The sequence below is a fragment of the Heloderma suspectum genome, chromosome 1, assembly GCF_057233095.1.
Source record: "Heloderma suspectum isolate Gila_16-S chromosome 1, 16-S_ref, whole genome shotgun sequence".
Classification (NCBI taxonomy): domain Eukaryota; kingdom Metazoa; phylum Chordata; class Lepidosauria; order Squamata; family Helodermatidae; genus Heloderma; species Heloderma suspectum.
The window spans coordinates 320,729,097-320,751,949 of NC_139458.1; the positions used below are offsets into that span (position 1 = coordinate 320,729,097).

At 43.7% G+C, this 22,853-nt stretch overlaps 1 protein-coding gene across 1 annotated transcript in view; it reads right to left on the bottom strand.

Moving 5' to 3' along the window:
• Positions 1 to 2,024: 2,024 nt before the first annotated feature.
• Positions 2,025 to 22,853, bottom strand: part of SNX3 (sorting nexin 3) — a 39,772-nt gene continuing 18,943 nt past the window's right edge. The window contains exons 2-4 of the mRNA XM_084827232.1: positions 5,801 to 5,896; positions 5,314 to 5,438; positions 2,025 to 2,705 (exon numbers count right to left, since the gene is read on the bottom strand). Of these exons, the coding sequence (XP_084683358.1) occupies positions 2,600 to 2,705; positions 5,314 to 5,438; positions 5,801 to 5,896 (327 nt within the window). The 3' untranslated portion in view covers positions 2,025 to 2,599. The remainder of the gene's footprint in view (positions 2,706 to 5,313; positions 5,439 to 5,800; positions 5,897 to 22,853) is intronic.

The following is a 22,853-nucleotide window of genomic DNA, read 5'->3' on the forward strand; positions in this document are numbered from 1 at the left end:
CCCACAAAAACACATATTAAGAGCTGCTTAATTTGATGAGACTATACTTATGGAAAATGTAGGAAAAAATTAAGATAACCACTGTACTTTTCAAGTTTTTATTTGTTTTAGGAAATAGCACTGAGGAAGGAGAATCAGCACTTGAAGTAGAGAATGAGTAAAACTTCTCTTGTACAAAAGTGGATTAACTGATTTGTGAAGTTAAGGTTGTACTCATTGTATTTACAAAGAATAAAAAATATATTACGTTTAAAATGACATGGCCTTTGATTAAATATTGCTCCCCACTGATGCTGCAATTTCATCTTAGTATAATTCCATTAAACAAGAAACATCAAAATGACTACTACTTAACTGCTATTTGTTTTCTGTAGAAGTGTGCTAAAATTTGCACTAACTTGTTTTTGGAAATAGGATACAGTGATTTCCAATTACTGTTTCATCCCAAGGAAATGTCTCACTTAGAATCAAATGAGAACTAATTCTTTCCCCTCAAACTGGTGGGCAATTAGCTAATCAACTAATTAAAATGAAACATAAAAATTGGCTCTGCATTAGGCTTGCTGAAGTTCTGCCAGATTCCAGTGGAGTGAGAATTCTATGCCACTCAGTGCTATAACTAGTTAACTTACTAATATGTCCAAGATTACCAGTTCCATCCTCTCCCAGTTGTAGACATGAAGGCTTTCTTCTTGTAGTAACCCATTTTTCAGGATCCACTTTTTGGATCCAACTGCCAACAAGGCAATTGGATCTAAAGGGCCACACATGATGTTTCACATTTGAAACCAGGATTGTAAGGCCTCTCCTAACAAAATCATTCCTGAATGTTAGTGGACACTCAAGTGGTATTTGATACAGTGCTAGAACAAGGAGAAATTAGCAGCCCTCGAAAACAGCTTGACAAGGGTTGTTGACCAAGCTCATGAAATTGATGCCATGAAACACAGTGGCTCAATCCCAAGCGTAATAAAGAACATGGAACAGGAGGAATAGCAACATCAGATCTGCCAGGCTAGTGGTAGGGCTGGTTTGCTAACACAAATCTATGGGCGTCCCATACCAGGCCTTAGACTTGGTATAATCAGCCTTTCTCAAATAATCCCCATCTAGTGGATTTTCTGACCATTTAGTGGGCATTATCAGGATAGAACCAACAAGGTAACCCATCTCAATTGAAGATTTACTGAAGTCTACAAACTGGAGGTGTGCTTTCAAAAGAGGGCCACATGCTTTGGCACTGGGGCTGGATTGCGCTTGTATGCTTTCTTGCAACATGGAAGTTAGGTGTAGGGACATTTGAAAAGGAAACCACAACCACAAGAGACAGACTAAATAGTCAAGCAGAGTGGAAACAAGCTCAGCCACTACACTGGCATCTCCAAAATAAAGACAAAGACAAAAGTAAAGCGAGGCTGTCCAGATTCAGCACCTGATGGGCAACTCCAAGTAGAGTATACACACAGTACTAGGACTGAGCATTAGAGCTGTTATAGCAAGGTCATTCATAAGCTACAAAAGCTTCTGCGCTGAGAGGTTTGTTTTGGACTAATAGAATTCTCAGAGTCCTAGCAAGACAATTCTAGCTTACAGTGAATGCTGCTATCTAGAATAAGAGCAAGGGGAACTGCAACCTTGATTCAGAAGTTTGTAAACTGTAACTGCAGATCCACTGGTGTGGTGTCTTTAGAAATCTTATGGAAGGAAACCCAGGACAAAACCAAAAGGTTCTGTATCAACAAGTATCAATATCCCAGCTAGAACCAACCGCCTGATCCTATCCATATTTACTCAGGTGTCGCACTAGTTTAAGGAGACTTGCACCCAAGCAAGAATGCGCAGGATTGTAACCTACCAGGAGAGAATTTTAGTATTTTAGGTTGAATAAAGGCAAATAATTTCAGAACCATTTATGTTAATGAGCAGAAGGTACATCCAGCCTGCAATGCATTGCAGTGGAACAATTTTTCTAGGAGGAAATCCAGCACTATTGTTATCCCACCATTGCAGTAAGAGACGTTACGTGTATTTTTACTTTTTATTTTAAAACAACTTTAGACAAATGATCATAGTATACAAATCTGATTTCTTTTTACACAATATAAAGATAGTTCCCTCATTGATTTAGTACAAAGGTTTGTTTTTTCCAAGCTTAAGGATACAACTACAGAAGTGCTTATTTTACACAAGGGGGTATTGAAAACAATGCACCATGTTAGTCACCAAATCTGCAGGTTGAATACTAGTTATTTTACAGAAACATTCTAGTGTTTTAATCAAATAAAAGTGAACGTGCAACACCAGAACAGTGCAAGTTCAAGTAAGGCCAAGTCAGTAATCATCACAAGGTCATTGCAAAGGAAGAAAAGAATTTTGAAATATTTAATTTTTAAAAGCCATTTAAATCAATAGTCTGACAGCAGATTTGCCTAAAGTTCTTTAATGCCATAAAATGAATGCAAAGACCAAGCAGTGCCATTAGTATACCAAAGGCTTCTTGTGCCAGTTTGTCTGCAGCATGCTAAAACCTTAAACTACAACTCTTAGACCAAGTAAGTTAAGCACTAACATTTATGCCAGTTAAAGTGTTGTGCAGCATTCAAGCATGTCTTATTTTGGATGGCGTGTAGCTTTTGTCTATTACTTCATCTTGCAAGAACATATGAAGACAGCGCTCATTCTGTGCCAATGGGTGGCCTGCGACTCTAGAAATTAAAAATCAAAAGGTTATCACATCTTCCAGTTTTAGATCTCTTCCTATTTTAAATCTGTTCTGCAATCTGAACATGAAAGACTATTTCGTCAGCAACTTTCTTCTAAATACCCCATAATTTTTAAAAAACATATGCTGAAATTCAGGATTCTCCTTCTCCATATTGGGAAGAGATGTTCACTTGTATCTCGTAGTCTTACAAGTGGTGTTTAACATGTCCATCGTCTACTCATGGTGCTAGAGTGAACTTTTCCCCTTGCTTCCAGAAATGGCAGAGATGCAAATTGTTGCCAGGATTAGCATCCACCTTTAACAGAGCATGTGGAAAGTGCAAAGCACTTTAAAGAGGCACTATCACTTCAGATCATTCATACTGCAAAAAGATTTCATTCCTGACCAAGGATTTTGTGGCAGAGTTCTGAAGTGCCTCCACCACCATCACAAGGGTGAATACAGCACAGAATTCATTAGCTATCTGGAATTCTTAGCATACCCTACCACACCCTACATGCAGAGGCTCATTGGCAAACCTATTATATCAGCAACAGCCACCTAGATAGATTAGGATGGTTATAGAAGGCAACCAGGAATCTAAGGCAGCCTTCCCCAATCTAGAATGCTCTAGATGTTTTGAACTACAACTCTCATAAGCCCTAACCAGCATGGCCAACGGTCAGGGCTGATAGGAACTGTAGCCCAAAATATCTGGATGGCACCAGGTTGGGGAACTTTGATGTAGGCTTTAGTGCTTCTGGATGATACATGACAACTGCATTATGGAAACCTATGCAGAGACTCATGGTCTGTCTAGCCCAGCAGTGACAACTGCTTTCAGACTCTGTCCTGCTCAGTCAGACAACCCTTCCTAGGTCTTGCTGCAACCCAAATTCTCTTAACTAGGGAGCAAGTCTGGGACATGCTACATCTTAAGCATGCACTTGATGCCATTATACAGCTATTTCGGTTAACATTAAGACACCACTTCAACAGAAAAAAGGGTTTTCCCAGGAGGGAATACTACAATGGCAACAAGCAGCCTCAGATCTACTTCTGTTGTGCATATTTGAAAAAGATTTGGCTCTATGATGCCATTTACATTAATGAGCCTCTGCACAAGTACAAGATTGTCTGAGTCAACTTAAAGCTGCTACCACAAAAGTCTCTGTCAAAATAAGTTTGTTAATCTCTAAAGTTCCCCAAGACTCTTTGCGTCATTCTTGCTGCTGCAACAGACTAACCTGGCCAGCCCGCTGGGAAACATCCCCCCGAAGCTCTCTTCATATGAACTCAGGCAGGGCCTTCAGCATAATCTTTTGATTTGGCAACACTGATCCTGCCTCCATGGAGCTCAACGGGATGGGGCACAACCGAGTCAAGAATGTCTACCCTCCTGCTCACGAACCCCAAGGAGAACTGGGCAGCGGCAGGAATAGCCTTCCTTTAGTAACGTGGCCCAGTTTTGCATCATACCTGGGTGGCCCGTTTCTGTTTTAATTCCAGAAGGGAACGGAAGGAAAGGAAGTACTCGTTAGATGCAGAGCACAACTACCTGCTATAATTCCGCCCTCCTTTCTGAGTTGGAAAGCCTGGAGCAGCCTTCCAGGAACCCGCTGCCCTCCAGATGGAACTCCTAGCATTCCTGACCATTGGCCATGCTGGCCGGGGCTGATGGGAAGTGGAGTCCAGCACATCTGGAGGGTGCCAGGTTGGGAGAGGCTGGCTGGCAGAAACTGTTAAGGAGGCGTAGTTCCTGTGTCTTTACCTTCACTACCCCTCCTCGATTTGAGGGCATAACCCAAGCACTAAGGTCGAAGTGTGCAAATAAGCCAGTCTGATTTTGTAGAGGCAGCCACCAAAGCGGCACTTCAGATTGTAAAGATAAACACGACATTCCCTCAGCCCACTTTGACATAAAAATTAAATATGCAAGTACATTACACAGTCTGAAAGGCTTGTAGTCAGATTATAACCGAATTGTTCCAGCTGATGAAAAGTACGCCCCCCCTCCCCCCAGCCTTATTTGTATGATTCCATCTTTACATGCTGTAATTTCAGCAATTTGCATAAATTAAGAAACAAAACCCAGGTCACTACAAATACTTCAATCATTGCAGCAAGTGTTAAGCATTTGTAGTCCACTGTTCAGCTTGGATATTTGATGGCGCTTACACAGCTCAACACTGGAAAGTAGTTCAGGAGTCTTTCACCATGTAAACTGAGCTTTGCTTTGTATTAGCACAAGCCCCACTGGACCTGAAAACGCTTACAGTGCAATGTTGGGTGTCAGCATGCATCATGTATGATCTGGCTGCATGTTAATGCCATTGCTAGGAACTCCCATGTACCATCATGCATTTTGTTATTGAAAACATGGAGTCTTATGACACCTTAAAGACTAACAAATTATGGCACATGCTTTCATGTCATACATCTGATAAAGTGGACTCTAGTCCACAAAAGCTTTTGCCATAATAAATGTATTGGTCTTTGAAAGAGCTACAAGGCCGTTGTTTTTGCTGCAACAGACTAATATGGCTACCCCCCTGGGAATTCATTACTGAAGTTTCTGGACAACACAAGAAATAGAATCTTCCACTTACTTGTTTATGAATTGTTCAAGGCCCTGCTTCCTTTCTTCTATAAAGGAATCATCAAATATCCCATCATCTCCTCTAAAAGGCAATTGGCGGAGAAAAGCTTTTCCAGGTAAAGGAGGTACAACAACCTGAAAGACAGTTGGGATGTAATATATTAACTCCATTACACTGAAAATTGGAGTGCCTACCTTACACAGACAGCACCTAAAATTTTCTAGGCGCTATATAAAAGTCAAAGATGTTTTAGAAGCACATGGGCTTAACTGGGTCCATCCTTAGGACTGGATCCTTCCCTTAGGAACATGGCACTCAAGATGCATTGCTGATTTAATGTGGAAAAAACACACACGAGTGCCAAGCTTAACAGAGCTGTGAGGATGCAGAGTGGCTTGTACTGCATGTGCTCCCATTATAATAAATCCTAGGATTAAGTCGGCAATCCTCCCCAATATCAAGCCATTAAACACCCCAGAAAACATTTTTGCCTTACCTTACTCTCTCTTTCTAGTTCACTTCGAAGCCATTCAAAGTCACTATATCTTCTCCTAACACAGGACTCCTTCAGTTTGAAGATGGGAAGGTTTGTCTGAAAGAAAGGTGTTCCGCCAGTCAATTCCACCTGACTGAATAAGGCAGCAGTGACGTACCGGGGCTTCAGTACCCTGTCCCTGTCCTTAGGGACACTGCGCTCAAGATGCACCTCTCATTGAACACGAACACACCACAAGTGCCAGCCTTGTGCAGCTGCGTGGATTTCAAATGGATTTTACTGCTTTAGCTCTAGTGGCTGCCCATCCGTCCTACCACTGCTGGAGGATGGGCATGGAGGTTTAAACTTACGTAGATGGTTCTATTGCTTCTGTGTGCAGGCAGATCAGCACATTGTTCAAGAATTCTCAGGTACTGATTGCATACTCTGAAACATCCCATGCGCTATCTACCTCTACCCTTATTTACACCATGCAACAGAGGCTTTTCACAGCGCCCCTGCACTGCACCTGCAGGCTGATGGTGGCATTGCAGCACTACCCAGCCAAAATGATACTGTAGAGAAGTTCATGCTAACAACTAATCACAGCATCACACTGGAGTCTAGACCAGCCTTCCCCAACCTGGTACCCTTCCAATGTTTTGCACTACAACCCCCATCATCCCATAAACGTCAGCCATGCTGGCTAGAGCTAATGTAAGTTAGAGTCCAAAACACTGGGATGGCACCACGTTAAGGAAGGCTGGTCTAGACTGTCATGTTCCCTTTCGGGGAACTTGTAGACTGGACTTCTGAAGCAAGTACCATTAAGAGGTGCCCCTCATCCTGGCAGGGAGTCAACAGAAGACCATGGCTGATGGTAGTGAAAGCCACTGAGGGATCCAGCAGAACAGGGGCACCCCACCACCACCACCACCCAGTTGGGACATCCAGAGCAACCAAAGAAGATTGTCCTCCCCAAACTAGGTTGAAGAACTGCCCAGAGCTTCAGCTATTGGGCAGTACAGAAATGTAATAAATAAATAAGATAATATGTATTCTGCAGGAAAGCCTGGAGTTGGAATTCCACCATCTTGAAATAATGGAGATTTGTAATAGGTTGTTCTCCAAAACAGTGAGATCTAAGAAGGCTTCTTCCACAGCTTCCTTTAACACAGTTCATATCTCAGCCTCTTAAGGAAGCATTCATGATTCCACCACACAACTGGTTAATCCTACTCTGGCTGCTTTTAACTAGATAGGAACAGCAAGCATTGAGAAGGTCTACCTTCGATCTCCAAGTATCACATCCACATACTAGGGCACAAGTCCGTACATATTCATAAAAGGATAAGCAGAAGCCAAGAACACACAGCAAAAGAGGTTCCACTTTAAGAGAAGCTTAAGAAAAGATACAAGCATCAACTTGGGCAGCAAGACTGTTGGGCAGCAGGGATTAACTCCCCCCTCCTCATCCAACCAGATTTCTTTCAGATACCAGATTGGCTTGCACATCCAGGCAGAAGCCTTACTGGCATTTAGCAGCATTTTAAAATGTAGAAGGTTGTTGCCAAGGTAGTCAGGATATGTGCTGGCTCAAGAGTTTGATCTCCTGTCCCACAGGATGGCCCATCCACTACCATACACACAGAATGGTACCATCTAGCCTCTCCTCAACCCTTCTGGGCAGACCCTCAAAACACACCCGCACCCTCACACCTTTTATTCTAGGGCCAGAGATGTGTATGCACCAGATCCAAAAGAGCAGAATCTCTCAGCCGCTCTTGCAGAAGCTAGTAAGGGCATTTCACACATTCAGCAAACCCAGGTTCACAGGGAGCTGTAGCCAATTCCAGCTTCCAGTAACAGTATTTACATTTGCAGTTAACATTTTAAGCAATCCTTTATGGCTGTTTTAAAGAATCTTATTTAAAAAGCTGTATAAGGATTCACCCATTACAACTGCTACTAATGGTAAAGCTGACAGAGTAGACTAAAGCGTGCACCTGCTATCCAGAACATGCCCATGGGGGCTTACTAAAATTAATCCAAGATCTCCTTTCCTCCTCCTCCTCCACCTCTTAATCAAATATGTGGGTTATGGGAAGGATTACTGTAGAAGGGCTTGAGAACCCACATTTTAGTAGTAAAGTCTATGGTATTCCATCATATACAGCAGCATCTGTATGTATACGGTGCGAAACCCAACCCAAGCAGAATTAGGAAGGCACTAGCGTTTTCCCAGATAAGCACAACATAGTTCATTGTATTAATGTCTGAAGAGAAAAACAGACTCTTAACAAATTCCTTTATGCTAGAAGTCAGGCTTGTATTTAAAGATGCTGGCTTTTGTGAAAGTATTTTTATCCCAGCTAGGGAACACCACTATACAGTTCCCCTAGAGCTCAGAGTAAAGATTCCCAGAAATAAAAACAGTGGATTACTGCTCTCTAATTTCACCTTTTGGCTTCTTAGCGAAGTTCAGCCTTCCAAATTAAGTCATTGTAAGTGTGTAAAGCCTGTACAGTTTTAGTGTTTTCTGCAGGTGAGATTTTACCTTTAACATTCCACCCTCTCAAGTTACTTAATCCTTCTTGTTAACTGCTCTTTTATTCAGTAAGTTAAGACCAAGCACTGAAAGGAGTGCCTCAGAAATTCTTATTTCTTGGTATGGAAGCCTATAAAAGTTAATCTCCAAGCAACATATAACGCTCGGCAGTACAGTGTTAAGTGAGCTGAACCGGTACTTGTACCCTTCCCACTTTTCCACCTTTGAACTTTTGACAATCACAATTATACTCCAACACATTTGGCTGTTCCACTCTTTTAGCTTCCTACTGAAATATAAGCCCTATTCAAGCATTCCTAATCTGTGGATAGTAAACACGTGAGGAGGGGGAGTGCACTAGCCCCACCCCTCTACACATGGAGGGTGAATTTGTGAAGAGGAGAGCCCTTCTATCCATGGGGGCTCTCTCTCCATGCAATCCAGAACACTGGTTTTCCACGGCTCTCCTCTTTCCAAAGTCACCCTCCACCTGTAGAGGGTGACGAAAGCAACAACGGCATGGGGGACAGGGCTGGTGCGCTTCCCTTCCTTGTGTTTTTACTATCCACAGATTAGGAATGCCTGAATAGGGCTACAAGCTACTTCAGAACTGGCTTGAAAGACTCACAGAAGTGTGAGATTCTCTATGCTGGTTAGCACTTCTGTTACATCTCTAAAGGTATCACTTCCAACAGTTTAACTGTACTTCTAGCAGGTTGTGCATTCATCCCAACTGCCTAGACTAATTTTTTACAGTACTGAAATTTTCACATGATAGCTAGATGCATCTGGAAATCTAGAACTGAGCAGCTAAGGCAGCGTCTACTCAGGATTCTAACAGGCACACTCAAGACAAGATGGATGGTCTACATCACCATTTCCCAGCTTGGTGCCCTCCAGATGTTTTGGACTACAACTCCAAGCATTCCTGATCATTGGCCATACTAGCTAGGGCTGATAGAAGTTGAAGTCCAAAATATCTGGAGGGCACCAGGTTGGGGAAAGGCTGATCTACACCAATGTGGTATAGACAACTGACATGAATGGCACTCCTCTAACCTTGAAGCTGGTTAGTTGCTCTGGGAGAGGAGAGGAGGCCAACGACTAAAGCTACCCTGTGGCACACAGCTAGCTACCTCAAGAACAGGAAAGGCATCACTTCTTATACTATTCTATAACACTGAGTTCTACCTGTGATGGATCCAAGTGCTGAAAGGAAGTATAAAATACTTAATCCAGTTAATTAAGTGCCAAATGTTTTTTGACCCCTATGTTATGTAGGCGCAATGCTACAGTATTGGTGTTGCCCCCATCCCCTTCTATCTAGTTACAATTCAGATTTGTTTAAAGAACCTATTTATATATTGACTACATTTATATCCTACCAATTCCTCCTCCAAGAAGCTCAAGGCAGTATGTACATGGCTCTCCCCTCTTTATCCTTGGAACAGCCTTGTGAGGTAGGTTGGACTGAGAGATATGGACTGGCCCAAGGTCATCCACTGAGCTTCACAAGTTCACAGGTCTCCCCATTTGTGGTCTGACACGCTAAGCACTAAACTGGCTCACTGCTGTCATATTGACATTCGGGGCTAGACAAGATAACAGAAGAACCGCAGAAGGTATAGTGCAACAATGTACAGTCTTTTGGCTGTTACACAAGATGGGCATGCCTCCAAACAAACAAACAAACAAACAAAAAACCAAGGAAACCAAGGCAGAAAATCTTCTGAAAAGGACAGTCAGAAAGGGCTCTGACACTGCTATACAGATTTAGTTTGATGGAAGCCAGAACAACCTATGACAAGGATAGATATACCAAGCCAGCCAAAGTTCCCAACTAGCTCCTAAAAGAGAGCAGTCCAACTGCTGTACTGTCACCATTTCCTTGCATGTCATGTCATGGTGCTGCTAACAAAAATGGATATAGCTGGTACAACTGTTCATCGTGTAGAGAGATCAAAACTGTCCAACCTGGTACCCTCCAGATGTTTGGGACTTCAACTCTCATAATGCCTTTCCACTGGCCGCACTGGCTAAGGCTGATGGAAGTTGTACTCCAAAAATATCTGGAGGCCACCCTGTTGCCTAGTCATGTGATCCATTTCGCCCCCCAAGAACTCTGACTTATTTATACTATTCAGTTTAAAGAGCTAAATGGCTTCCTAGACATTTGGCTGTTTCTCTCCCACTGCACAGCAACGAATATGTATATATAATCAGCTTTCTAAAACAGCCCACATAAAAGTTATTACCCTATTTTAAAAAACCTGACTTGCCTACTGTGAGGCTAGTAGCCTGTGTTTCCATGCTATCTGCAGAAGAGAGGCAGCGTCATCCACTTGGGAGGCTGGTAAGAAAAATCTTCTACAAAGTGCACTGGCAGAGAAGGGACAGAGGGATCCATCCCCCTCTGCCAGCTCTGTATTTCCATGCTGGTTATAGAAAAAGGGGCTTTCCTTCCTCCACGGTTAACACAGAAACAAAGCACCCTGTCAGAGAAAGGATGGAGTAATCTCTCTCAACCAGACTTCCCACTTGCCTGCATGGAATTCCCGGTGGCCTATGGCTACTACACCAGTTAACACAAAGCTGGGATATATCCATTTTGTTTGTTGCTAGTAAAGCAACATCTCACACAATCTCCCAAAGTTAAACCTTTAAAGTTGATTTCAAGGGAGGCAGAGGGAGTTGAGCACACTTCTCACTGGAAGTCTCATAACGCATCTCTTTCGAGCCTTAGTCCTCTCATTATCTGCCTCTCCTTCCTTATTGTTCTTGTCTTTTAAGACTGGAAGCCTCTGGACAGGGTTCATTCTTACATTCATCATTGGAATACTTAGCTTTTGGAGTCACTTTAACATCCCAAACTCAGTGCTTTGTCAAGAAGCCCAAAGCATCACCAGGCCAGCACAATGAGTGTGCCGTCATTTCAGACTACTGATTACAGACGTACAGTGGAAGAATTGCCACAGTCAGGGGAATTACAGTGATCTGTATAGCACTGGTTCCTACACCAAAGAAAAGGAATTTGATATGCCACCTTTCATTATGCATAGACTTCTCATCTTACCCCATTTCTATAATTGTCTTGAGATATTTTAAAGGAAAATTGTTCTCATTTTGGCCACCAATTTCTATTTAAATCTATAGCACACCTGCAAGTAAAGATTTCCTGAATTAAGTCTCTCTAGACAAAGCTATCCTGTTACCATAGCACCAATTTTGATGCCGGCTCTTCAAGTAGGTTATGGTAGCCTTAATACAAGTCAATTGCCAACAGAGTGGCGTGCTACTAAGAGGTACCAAATGCCAAGCATCTCTTTACAGTTATGCAATCAGGCAAAGTGTACAGAATGCTCTTCTACTGCCTCCTGCTGGCAAATTCCAACACTATCAGGATACAATATAAACATTTTGACAACCTGCTGAAAATATGAGTATAGTTTTAAAAGAGATGAAGCTTTGAAAACAACCTCCATTTTGAATTTGAGAGCATGCCAAAAACATTTCTTTGATTGCAGGAAAAGCGTGATGGCCCTAATACAAAGGGTATCTCCAAATATTCTGGAAAATCTAGATTTCTTCTGTGTGGTCCATGCATTTGTTTACTGTAGTTTTATTCTGTTTTAAACCATTTAATGTTTTTATATATGTTTTATATGTTATTGCATTTATGGGGTAAAGTCTTGTTTTGTGAGCCACCCAGGGAACTTTGGCTATTGGGCAGTATAGAAGGGCAGTAATTAAAACTGTGCTGCCCTTATATACGTTCGGAAATAAACAACCATGCCTTCAACTGCTCAACATGTTTCAGCAGCAAGAGTATTTTAGATATAGGAAAAACATGTAAAGCCAGCCTCAAAACAGAGCTTCATTTCAGTGTATGGTGAGTGGTAGAGAATAAAGAGGAAAAAAATCTAGACAAGTTGAGTCACTTAAGCAAACCTGTTCTCAAGCAGCAACGATAGTTCTTGCACTCCATTTTAAACAAGGGTGCATTCATAAGTCCCTCCCAAATTTGAGATGGTGTCTGCAGTGCCCGTCTTGCATTACTTTTCCGTAAGTCACAAGATGCGTGCAAGTGGGAAAGTCATTAAAATGTAGAGCAACAAGCAGTCCTTTTTATAAGTTTTGAGATATGAAGTATCACAGGGAGAGGGGGCATTTTTAAGATAACTGGTGGGAGGGAGAGGTCCCTAACTCCATCTATAACACCCCCTCCCCAACAGCTGGGCTGGTTCCAGAGCCTGGCTTGAGTGGGGAGAGAAGAATAAACACCGCTGAGGAAAACTGAGATAATCTGCAGCAAGAGCAGGGTTTATTACCAATCTCACCCCTCCCCCAAGGCATCAGGGTATGGTAAATAATGTTTCTCTATTTTTTCCCCCAACAACCCTGTGAGGCACATTAGACTGAGAGATAGTGACTTCATGGCCAGTTACTCAGTGAGCTTCATGGCAGAGTGGGGATTTGAACCCAGGCCTCCCTGGCCCATCCCACCACAATGGGTTACAGCTAATCACTCCCATGCCCACTTTTTCCCAGCAAGTGTCCTCGACACCCTCAAATCTGCCTTAAGACAAAATGTTCTCTTCCCACTGCACCTTAAAATGTTATTTTCTAAAAGCAGGTGCCACATTAACAGTAAAGACTGAGCATACTAAATACTAAATTCCAGCTCACAATTTTCACTTCTTCCGTAAAGACATGCTGTGCTAAATTTTGGACCTTATACTTTGACAAGAGGCTAACAGGAGTAATATATCTCATATAATTTATAGTCAGAAAAAGGTTATTCTAGGACAGCCTTCCCCAGCCTAGAGTCCTCCAGATGTGTTAGACTACAACTTCCATCAACCCAGCCAGAATGACTAGTGGCCGGGGATGATGGGACTTGATCTAATACATCTGGAGGGCGCCGGGTTGGGGAAGGCTGTTCTAGGGAGTTTCTGGCTACAGCAGGAGTGCAAAACCTCTGGGCCACCAAGGCCTTAACTGTGCCCCCTGAGACTGTGTCCTGACCTCCCTGCCAAATCCCTCCCCCTACCATATGTATTGTTGTTGCCAATGATAGATTGCTCTTTCCAGGGAGGAATGAGCAATCTCTAGGAGGATTTCTGGGGGAGTGAGTAGAGAGCTTTCTGCAACAGGATCCCTGGGGGGTGAGAAAGCTCTCCAATCCCTGCCGCCACAATCCTCATAAAGATAGCTCTTTCCGCACTTCTGCTAGCAGCAAGAAAAGAGCAATCTGTGTCAGGATTGCTGGTGTGTTCATGTGGCTCCTGACCCAGAGTATGAAAAGGTTGTGCGCCCCGGGATAGATGTAACCAAGGCTGCAATCCTATTCATACTTAGAAGGAATTCCCACTGAACTCAGAACTTCAGAGTAAATATTCATTTGACCAGCTTAAGAAAAGTCAGTTGTAGTTTTTTCCTTCACCTAGAAATGGTAGAATCATTAGCATATCCATCCTCAGTTGAATTTTTTAGTTCTTCACATCAGAAGTCTTAACTCTGCCTGTTCAGTCATCTTTCGCAAGTTAAGGGTCTTGGGCAGAAGGATGTCGCATGGCAAGGAGTTGGTACATCGTTCTAGAAATTCAAGATTGCTTCTTCAGAATTAGTGCTGCTAGATCTTGTGTGCTACATCTGGTGTCTAAGAACATGGAGTGATGAATAACTTGTGATATGTCTAGCACAACCTATACAACACTCCTACTAGAGGGACTTCAAGCCAACTTGCATGATTTTCTTTCCACAACTAAGTAGCAGTTGTTAATTTGCATGTGTTGAACCTGTCTTCATTTTGGCTTAAATCCAACAGTGTCCTTTTACCAGCAGAACGGAAATGGAATTTCCCCTCCCCCCTGCTGCCTTCCATGTACCCTGCAAATCTGTTCTGGAGATATAGTCTAGCACCAATTTGGTATACACCGACAAGAAACACCTACAATGTTTTTGAAAAGGATAAAACAGGCTTGCAAGTGCTGCAGCCAAGGGCAGAATTTGATGGAGGCATTCAGTAACAAGTTTGCAAGGACAAGACAGTTCAGCATGGTGCCAGATTACAACACTTAAGTGTGAGCAGACCAAGAAAGATTTCAGCAAGTTCATGATGGTCAAATTCATGCCTTTGCCATTGTCTACCAAAGAGATTCCCCTTCATGGATCACTGCCTTGTTGTGGCGAAGGGGCTTGCGTAACTCAGTGAAGCCATAAGCTATGCCGTGCAGGGCCACCCAAGACGGACAGGTCATGGCAGAGAGTTCTGACAAAATGTGGTCCACTGGAGAAGGAAATGGCAACCCACTCCAGTATTCTTGCCAAGAAAACCCCATGGAACGTATCACAAGGCTAAAAGATATGACGCCGGAAGATGAGCCCCTCAGGTCGGAAGGTGTCCAATATGCTACTGGGGAAGAGCAGAGGGTATTTCCAAGTAGCGCCAGAAAGAGTGAAGCGGCTGGGCCAAAGCCGAAAGGACACTCAGCTGTGGATGTGTCTGGCGGTGAAAAGAAAATCCGATGCTGTAAAGAACAATATTGTTTAGGAACCTGGAATGTCAGATCAATGAATCAAGGTAAGCTGGAGGTGGTCAAACATGAGATGGCAAGATTGAACATCGACATCTTGGGAATCAGCGAACTAAAATGGACAGGCATGGGCGAATTTAATTCAGGTGACCATCATATCTACTATTGTGGGCAAGAATCCCTTAGAAGAAATGGAGTAGCACTCATAGTCAACAAAAGGGTGGGAAAAGCAGTACTGGGGTACAATCTTAAAAATGATAGAATGATCTCAGTACGAATCCAAGGCAAACCATTCAACATCACAGTAATTCAAGTCTATGCCCCAACCACTGAGGCCGAAGAAGCTGAGGTTGATCGGTTCTATGAAGACCTACAACACCTTCTAGAACTAACACCAAAAAAAGATGTCCTCTTCATCATAGGGGATTGGAATGCTAAAGTAGGAAGTCAAGAAATCACCGGGATAACAGGCAGGCATGGCCTTGGTGTACAAAATGAAGCAGGACAAAAGCTAATAGAGTTTTGCCAAGAGAACATGCTGATCATAGCAAACACTCTTTTCCAAAAGCACAAGAGGCGACTCTACACATGGACGTCACCAGATGGTCAATATCGAAATCAGATTGATTATGTCCTTTGCAGCCAAAGATGGAGAAGCTCCATACAGTCAGTAAAAACAAGACCTGGAGCTGACTGTGGCTCAGATCATGAGCTGCTTCTTGCAAAATTTCGGCTTAAATTGAAGAACGTCGGGAAAACCACTAAACCGTTCAGGTATGACCTAAATCATATCCCTGATGAATATACAGTGGAGGTGAGGAATAGATTTCAGGGATTAGACCTGATAGACAGAGTGCCTGAGGAACTATGGACGGAGGTCCGTAACATTGTTCAGGAGGCAGCAACGAAATCCGTCCCAAAGAAAAAGAAATGCAAGAAAGCCAAGTGGCTGTCTGATGAGGCTTTACAAGTAGCTCACGAAAGAAGGGAAGCGAAAAGCAAAGGAGAAAGGGGAAGATATACCCAACTGAATGCAGAGTTCCAGAGAATAGCAAGGAGAGACAAGAAGGCCTTTTTAAATGAACAATGCAAAGAAATCGAGGAAAACAACAGAATGGGAAAGACTAGAGATCTCTTCAAGAAAATTGGAGATCTCAAGGGAACGTTTTGTGCAAAGACGGGCATGATAAAGGACAAAGAAGGCAGGGACCTAACAGAAGCAGATGAGATTAAGAAGAGGTGGCAAGAATACACAGAAGAACTATACAGGAAAGATCTGAATGTCCCTGATAGCCATGATAGTGCGGTCACTGAACTTGAGCCGGACATCCTAGAGAGTGAAGTCAAGTGGGCCTTAGGAAGCATTAGTAACAACAAAGCTAGCGGAGATGACAGTATTCCAGCCGAGCTATTTAAAATCCTAAAAGATGATGCTGTTAAAGTGCTGCATTCAATATGCCAACAAATCTGGAACACTCAACAGTGGCCACAAGACTGGAAAAGGTCAGTTTACATTCCAATTCCAAAGAAGGGCAACGCCAAAGAGTGTTCAAACTACCGCACCATTGCGCTCATTTCACATGCCAGCAAGGTGATGCTCAAAATCCTACAAGCTAGGCTTCAGCAGTATGCGAACCGAGAACTACCGGAAGTACAAGCTGGGTTTCGAAGAGGCAGAGGAACTAGAGATCAAATCTCCAACATTCGCTGCATCATGGAGAAAGCAAGAGAATTCCAGAAAAACGTCTATTTCTGCTTCATTGACTACGCTAAAGCCTTTGATTGTGTGGATCACAACAAACTGTGGCAAATTCTTAAAGTGATGGGAGTACCAGACCACCTTACCTGTCTCCTGAGAAACCTGTACCAGGGTCAAGAAGCAACAGTAAGAACCAGACATGGAACAACCGATTGGTTCAAAATTGGGAAAGGAGTACGACAAGGCTGCATATTGTCACCCTGCTTATTTAACTTATATGCAGAGTACATCATGAGAAATGTCGGGTTGGATGAATCAGAGGTCGGAATTAAGATTGCTGGGAGAATTATCAACAACCTCCGATATGCAGACGATACCACCCTAATGGCAGAAAGCGAAGAGGATCTAAAGAGCCTCTTGTTGAGGGTGAAAGAGGAGAGTGCAAAAGCTGGTTTAAAACTCAACATTAAAAAAACTAAGATCATGTCATCTGGCCCTATCACTTCCTGGCATATAGAAGGGGAAGAAATGGAAGCAGTGACAGATTTTACTTTCTTGGGCTCCAAGATCACCGCAGACGGTGACTATAGCCATGAAATTAAAAGACGCTTGCTCCTTGGGAAGAAAGCTATGGCCAACCTAGACAGCATAGTAAGAAGCAGAGACATCACCTTGCCGACAAAGGTCCATCTAATCAAAGCTATGGTTTTCCCAGTAGTAATGTATGGCTGTGAGAGCTGGACTATAAGGAAGGCTGAGCGCCGAACAATTGATGCTTTCAAACTGTGGTGCTGGAGAAGACTCTTACGAGTCCCCTGGACTGCAAGGAGGTCAAATCAGTCCATCCTAAAGGAAATCAACCCTGACTGCTCATTGGAAGGACAGATAATGAAGCTGAAGCTCCAATATTTTGGCCACCTAATGCGAAGAGAAAACTCCCTGGAAAAGTCCCTGATGCTGGGAAAGACTGAAGGCAAAAGGAGAAGGGGACGGCAGAGGATGAGATGGCTAGATAGCATCACGGATGCAATGAATATGAACTTGAGCACGCTCCGGGAGAGAGCGCAGGACAGGAAGGCCTGGCGTGCTATGGTCCATGGGGTCACGAAGAGTCGGACATGACTGAACGACTGAACAACAACAACAACCAAAGAGATTTCTCCCCTCTTGCATTTATCATTTAGCATCATTTTAGGACTTTCAGCAAGCACACCCCAAAGCCTAGCGAGACATTTTCTAGAAAGAGCCATTACACATCAATAAGCTTTTCTGTTGATAAAAAGTAATGGAGTGTCGACAGAGTTCAGGTACTCTCAGCAGTCACCAACATCTTTTTAAGGGAGCTACCAGTTAGATGACTGTATGACCGACCACCTTAATTTCCTATTCTGTTTGACGCTCATCCCAAGCATCTTATTGTCTACATCAGGGCTACAGAACCTCAGGCCTAGAGGCCAAATCCAGCTGGCCTGGGATCTCCCACATGGCCATGCCCCTCTCCTCTGGCCCCATCCCTTTCCCCCCCAACTACTGACTGGTAGTTTTCCAACCTTTGTGCAGTTTTTCCCCCTTCTAGAAGGTTGAAATGCCTCCCCTAAGGCTTCGTTACTGGCAGGAAGAGATTTAAGTGAAAATATGCCGGTATTTTGGGGCCACACCCCTTTGCCTTTGGCCCCACCCACCACTAGAAGGAGGCTATCGAAAGCTTGTCCAAAATGGAATTTGGCACTCAAGCTGAAAGAGATTCTGCACCCCTGACCTACGTGCCCTAAGTATTGACTCAGAAACAGAAGCAGGCCAACAGTCATCAGTGTAACCTTTCCTTGGATGTACAGAAGTGCCACATACGGATCACCTGGTGTTGTTGAAGTAAAACATCTGAAGATTCTATTTAAATGATTTTGTTGCATGATGAAAAGCCATTCAAAGGAGAGAATATTAAAAACCACACACTGGAATATCCGAGAAAAGATACCAATTAAATCAGCAGCACTATTTTAACAGCAGACCAAACTGCATCACAACTGAGAGGTTAAAAGTTTCACCCAACATAAATGGGCCAGTTCTCAAATCTGACAAATCTCAAGAGATCACCAATTCTATAAAGTCTGGGGGACCAACAGAACAGTCTACTGACTGCCAAGGGCAACCCAAGCTCTTAAACAGACTACATCTGACACTGAGATTCATTAATGGACCCCATCAAACAAAGAGGTAGGTACGTATAGGAGTAGCTAATCCTTAATGTATCCCTGATACAGGTCCTATAAGGTTTTTTAGAAGAAGAAGCACCTTGAAGTAAGTCACGTTGCCAGTAGCAGTCAGTGGATTTCTTGCAAGAAAGGTACTGTATACTCCTGTCCGCTAAAAACTAGGGCTTTGCAGCTTCCTAGGCGGGCCCGATCCAGCTCGGGCAGATTCGGAGGGCCCTGAAGCAGGATTTGGATGGCGAAACCTGCATTGGTCCCCCCCTAATGACCCCGCGCAACCTCCCAGCTCTTTACCTGGGCCGCCTCCTTCTCTGCTGCCACCACAGCTGCCACCTTCTCCATCGTACCATCTTCACTGCTGTCTGCTGCTGCCATCTTCACCATCGTCGTCACCACCACCATCTCCTGAGGCCTGAACGCGCGGCGACTCCTTCCAGGGAGTCACCATTTTTAAAATAGCAATCTCCTGGAAGTTCCAGGAAGTTGCCATTTGAAACAAGAGAAGAGTCTCCATGCGTCCAGGCCTCAGGAGATGGCGGCGGCAAAGACAGTGGTGGCGGCGGCAGCACAAACGGTGGAGAAAGTAGCGGCACAGCGGCAGTGAGGAGAAGGCGGCAGTGGTGGTGGTGAAGGTGGCTCAGGTAAGGACCTGGAGGTGCCAGGAGTGCTTCAGTGAGCCCCCGACCCGCTCCGTGTCGCTTTGTGCCCCCTCCGCTTCACCTAGGAAGGGGCACAACATGACCCGAAGCAGCCCTCTTCGACTCAGGGTTCGGGCCTCGGGCTGAAGCAGTGCACAGCCCTACTAAAAACCACCTGTCAGGCTGCTGCATTCTGGGTCAAGTGAAGTCTGGGTTACTCTCATGAACAGTGTCTTAAATTCTCTACTCAAAAGGTCACCAGTGCATCGTAATAATGTGACAAGGTCTCTTTTCGAAGCAAGGATGCAGCTGGCATAGCAAAAGGAACATGCTTCTGGCAGTATCTTCAACCTGAGAACCCAGGAGGCAAGCTGGATCAAAAAGCACTCCTCTGAAAAAGCAAGTCTGAAGCTTAGAAGTAAAATCCCATCCCAGACAGGCAATTCTATGACTCCTCCAACTTTAGGAACAACCACCAAGAGCAACTGCAAGTCTGGATTAGTTTTAGTTTATTCACCCCTATCTAGCCCACTACTGACCTCAGGTAGTCAATGCTACCACCACACACCTTGTTAGGCTAGAAGGAACAAGAGCTGGGCATCACTAAGATACCCAACGATAATCCATCCCAATTATCCTCTCCCAGAAGTTCCATGTAGAAGTTACAAAGCATGGGAGACATCACAGATCCCTATAGAACCCACATAAGAGCTCCCAACTTTCTACCACTACCTTCTGAGATCTCCTGGTAAGGTATGACCAGACCTAAGGCAGAGCAATGCCCCCTACTCCCAACCCCAATTGGATCAGGATACCACATTGATGCTATCAACAGTCAAGAGATCTAGGAAAAACAACAACAGGGTCATGTTACTCCCCTGTACCATCTCTTCTGGGGAAGTTCAACAGCCAGTGTGATCAAGGCAGTGTCAGTTCCAAATTCCAGCCAGACTGAATTAGGTCCAAATAACTGGCATCATCCAGGAGTACTTGAAGCTGCTCTGCCACAGTCTACTTGCCCATGATGCCCAGAAATGGGGTATTTGGAACTAGTCTATGGGCTCAAGTAGAGGTTGATTTGCAGTCTCACTAGCAGTCTCACTACTGCCTCTTTAAGTCTACCTGGATCACCACCCTCTCCCAAGCACTGATTCCATACATATGAACAAGCAGCAGTTTCCCTTGCTCTTCCATATGAGCATGGTTGTACATGTTGTAGGAAGAACAGAGCATGTATCTTGTCTATGCCCTTGGCTGGAAGTAAAGGAAACTTAACCAACTAGAGGAGAAAATTAAGCTTCTGCTATAATATTGTCAAGGTCAAAGCAGATGCAAGTCATTTTCTCTAACAGAATGTGAGGGAGCTATTAAAAGTTGTCCTACGGGTGGGCAGACTTCAGGTGTGTAGGATCTCCTTCGGTTGTGTTACTAGAACCTCAAGATCCACCAACTGGAGACAAAAAGAGATGCACTTAGAATTAAAGAATTCCAAGCCCAGGAATTTGTTTGGAGTACTAGAACTGAACTCAGGTCACAGTCCTTCCACACACAAAAACCACACTCCTAGTTACTTCCCCCCACTTAAGTTGTCTTCATTTCAGTAGTATCATTTACGATGTGGGACAGTCATTTTGTTATGACTATTGAACAATTGGGAGTCAGAAATCCTTGCCAATCTACTGCAAATCACCAAGAGATCTACCAGTAGATCCAGATTTACCTTTTGTCCGCCCCTGGTTTAACCCTCCTAAGAGGGTGTGGGGAGAGAAGGACAGAATGTAAAACCCTTTAATCATATGAAAAAAGCTCAGCTGTAACAAGATCACGTGCAGATGCAATGGGGATTCCAGGAATTGCTGCGAGTTGAAAACCCCATGATATTGTGAGCAAATGGTGTTTTAACAGTAAATAGATAGCAGACCCCATGGGCAATTAATAAGGTACACGGAACCTACTTCCTAGTTAGACATTTCTTTGAAATGAGCTCCCACTCTGCAAAAGAGGCAGAAAAACAATGCCTCTTTCACAGGGAGGGAAGAATTTCTTGAAACAGGAAGCAGGGTTCGGCACAGCACTAATTTCAATAGCACTGAAAGCACATCATCATAGCTAGGCCATGGCATTTCTGTTATCTTACATTGGGGTTGCTCAGCCTTCCCCACCTGATTCCTTTCAGATGAGCCAGACTACAACTCCCATCATCTGCAACCACCATAGCCATGCTGGTTGTGGTGATGGGAGTTGTAGTTCAACTGATCTGGATATGCCAGGTTAAGGAAGGCTGGTGTCATTTCACTTGATGAGAGAAGTTCATTAATGGTGCAATCCTATTCATTTTTAGACAAAAAAAAGTCCTACAGCTCCCACCATTCCCCAGCCAGCACAGCTGACTGGAGCATGCTGGGAGTTGTAGGCCTTCTGTCTAAATTTGCATAGGATTGTGCCTTAAGTGAACTAATGCCTGCTCACTAGCTTCAACCTGACCAACTGTATGCTTCATGATTTGAAAGCAAGCAGGTTGCTGAAAGCTGCATTACATATACACGGTCATTTCCTCTTACTCAGCACTTCCAATAAAAAATACATGACCTCAGTTTTGACTTATTACACAAAATATTATTCATTCAAAGGAAAAGATATAGTAGAACCACAATTATCTGAATACAGTATTATCTCCCAAGCAGCCTCATTGGCTAGACGTGGAATCAATACAGAGGCAGAGTAGTATGACTGTACTACAAGCTAAATATACACTTGAATCACAAGATCTGATTCTTTTCACAAACCGGAATGCTGGACTGCAATCTGTGCACTTCTGATTTGAAGTACAGAGACCTGTAAAGGCTGCATGGCTTTTAAAGGACAGGGAAGATCTAGTCCTTACATCTGAACATAAGAAGAGCCATGCTGGATCAGACCAAGAGTCCATCTAGTCCAGCATGCTGTTCACACAGTGGCCAACCAGCTGTCAAACAGGAACCCACAAGGAGAACAGCACCCTCCCACCCATGTTCCCCAACAACTGGTGTACATAAGCTCACTGCCTCTGGTACTGGAGGTAGCACATAGCCATCAAGACTAGTAGCCACCGATAGCCTTTTCCTCCAGGAATTTGTTCAACCCCCTTTGAAAACCATCCAAATTGGTGGCCATCACTACATCCTGTGGTAGCGAATTCCACAGTTTAACTATGCGTGGGTGAAGAAGTACTTCCTTTTATCTGTCCTGAATCTCCGACCAATCAGCTTCATGGGATGACCCCGGGTTCTAGTATTTTGAGAGAGAGGGAAAAATGTCTCCCTATCCACATTCCTCACACCATGCATAATTTTGTACACTTTTATCATGTCTCCCCTTACCCTCCTTTTTTTCCCCAAACTAAAAAATCGCAGCTATTGTAACCTTCTCTCATAGGGGAGATGCTCCAGCCCCTTGATCATTTT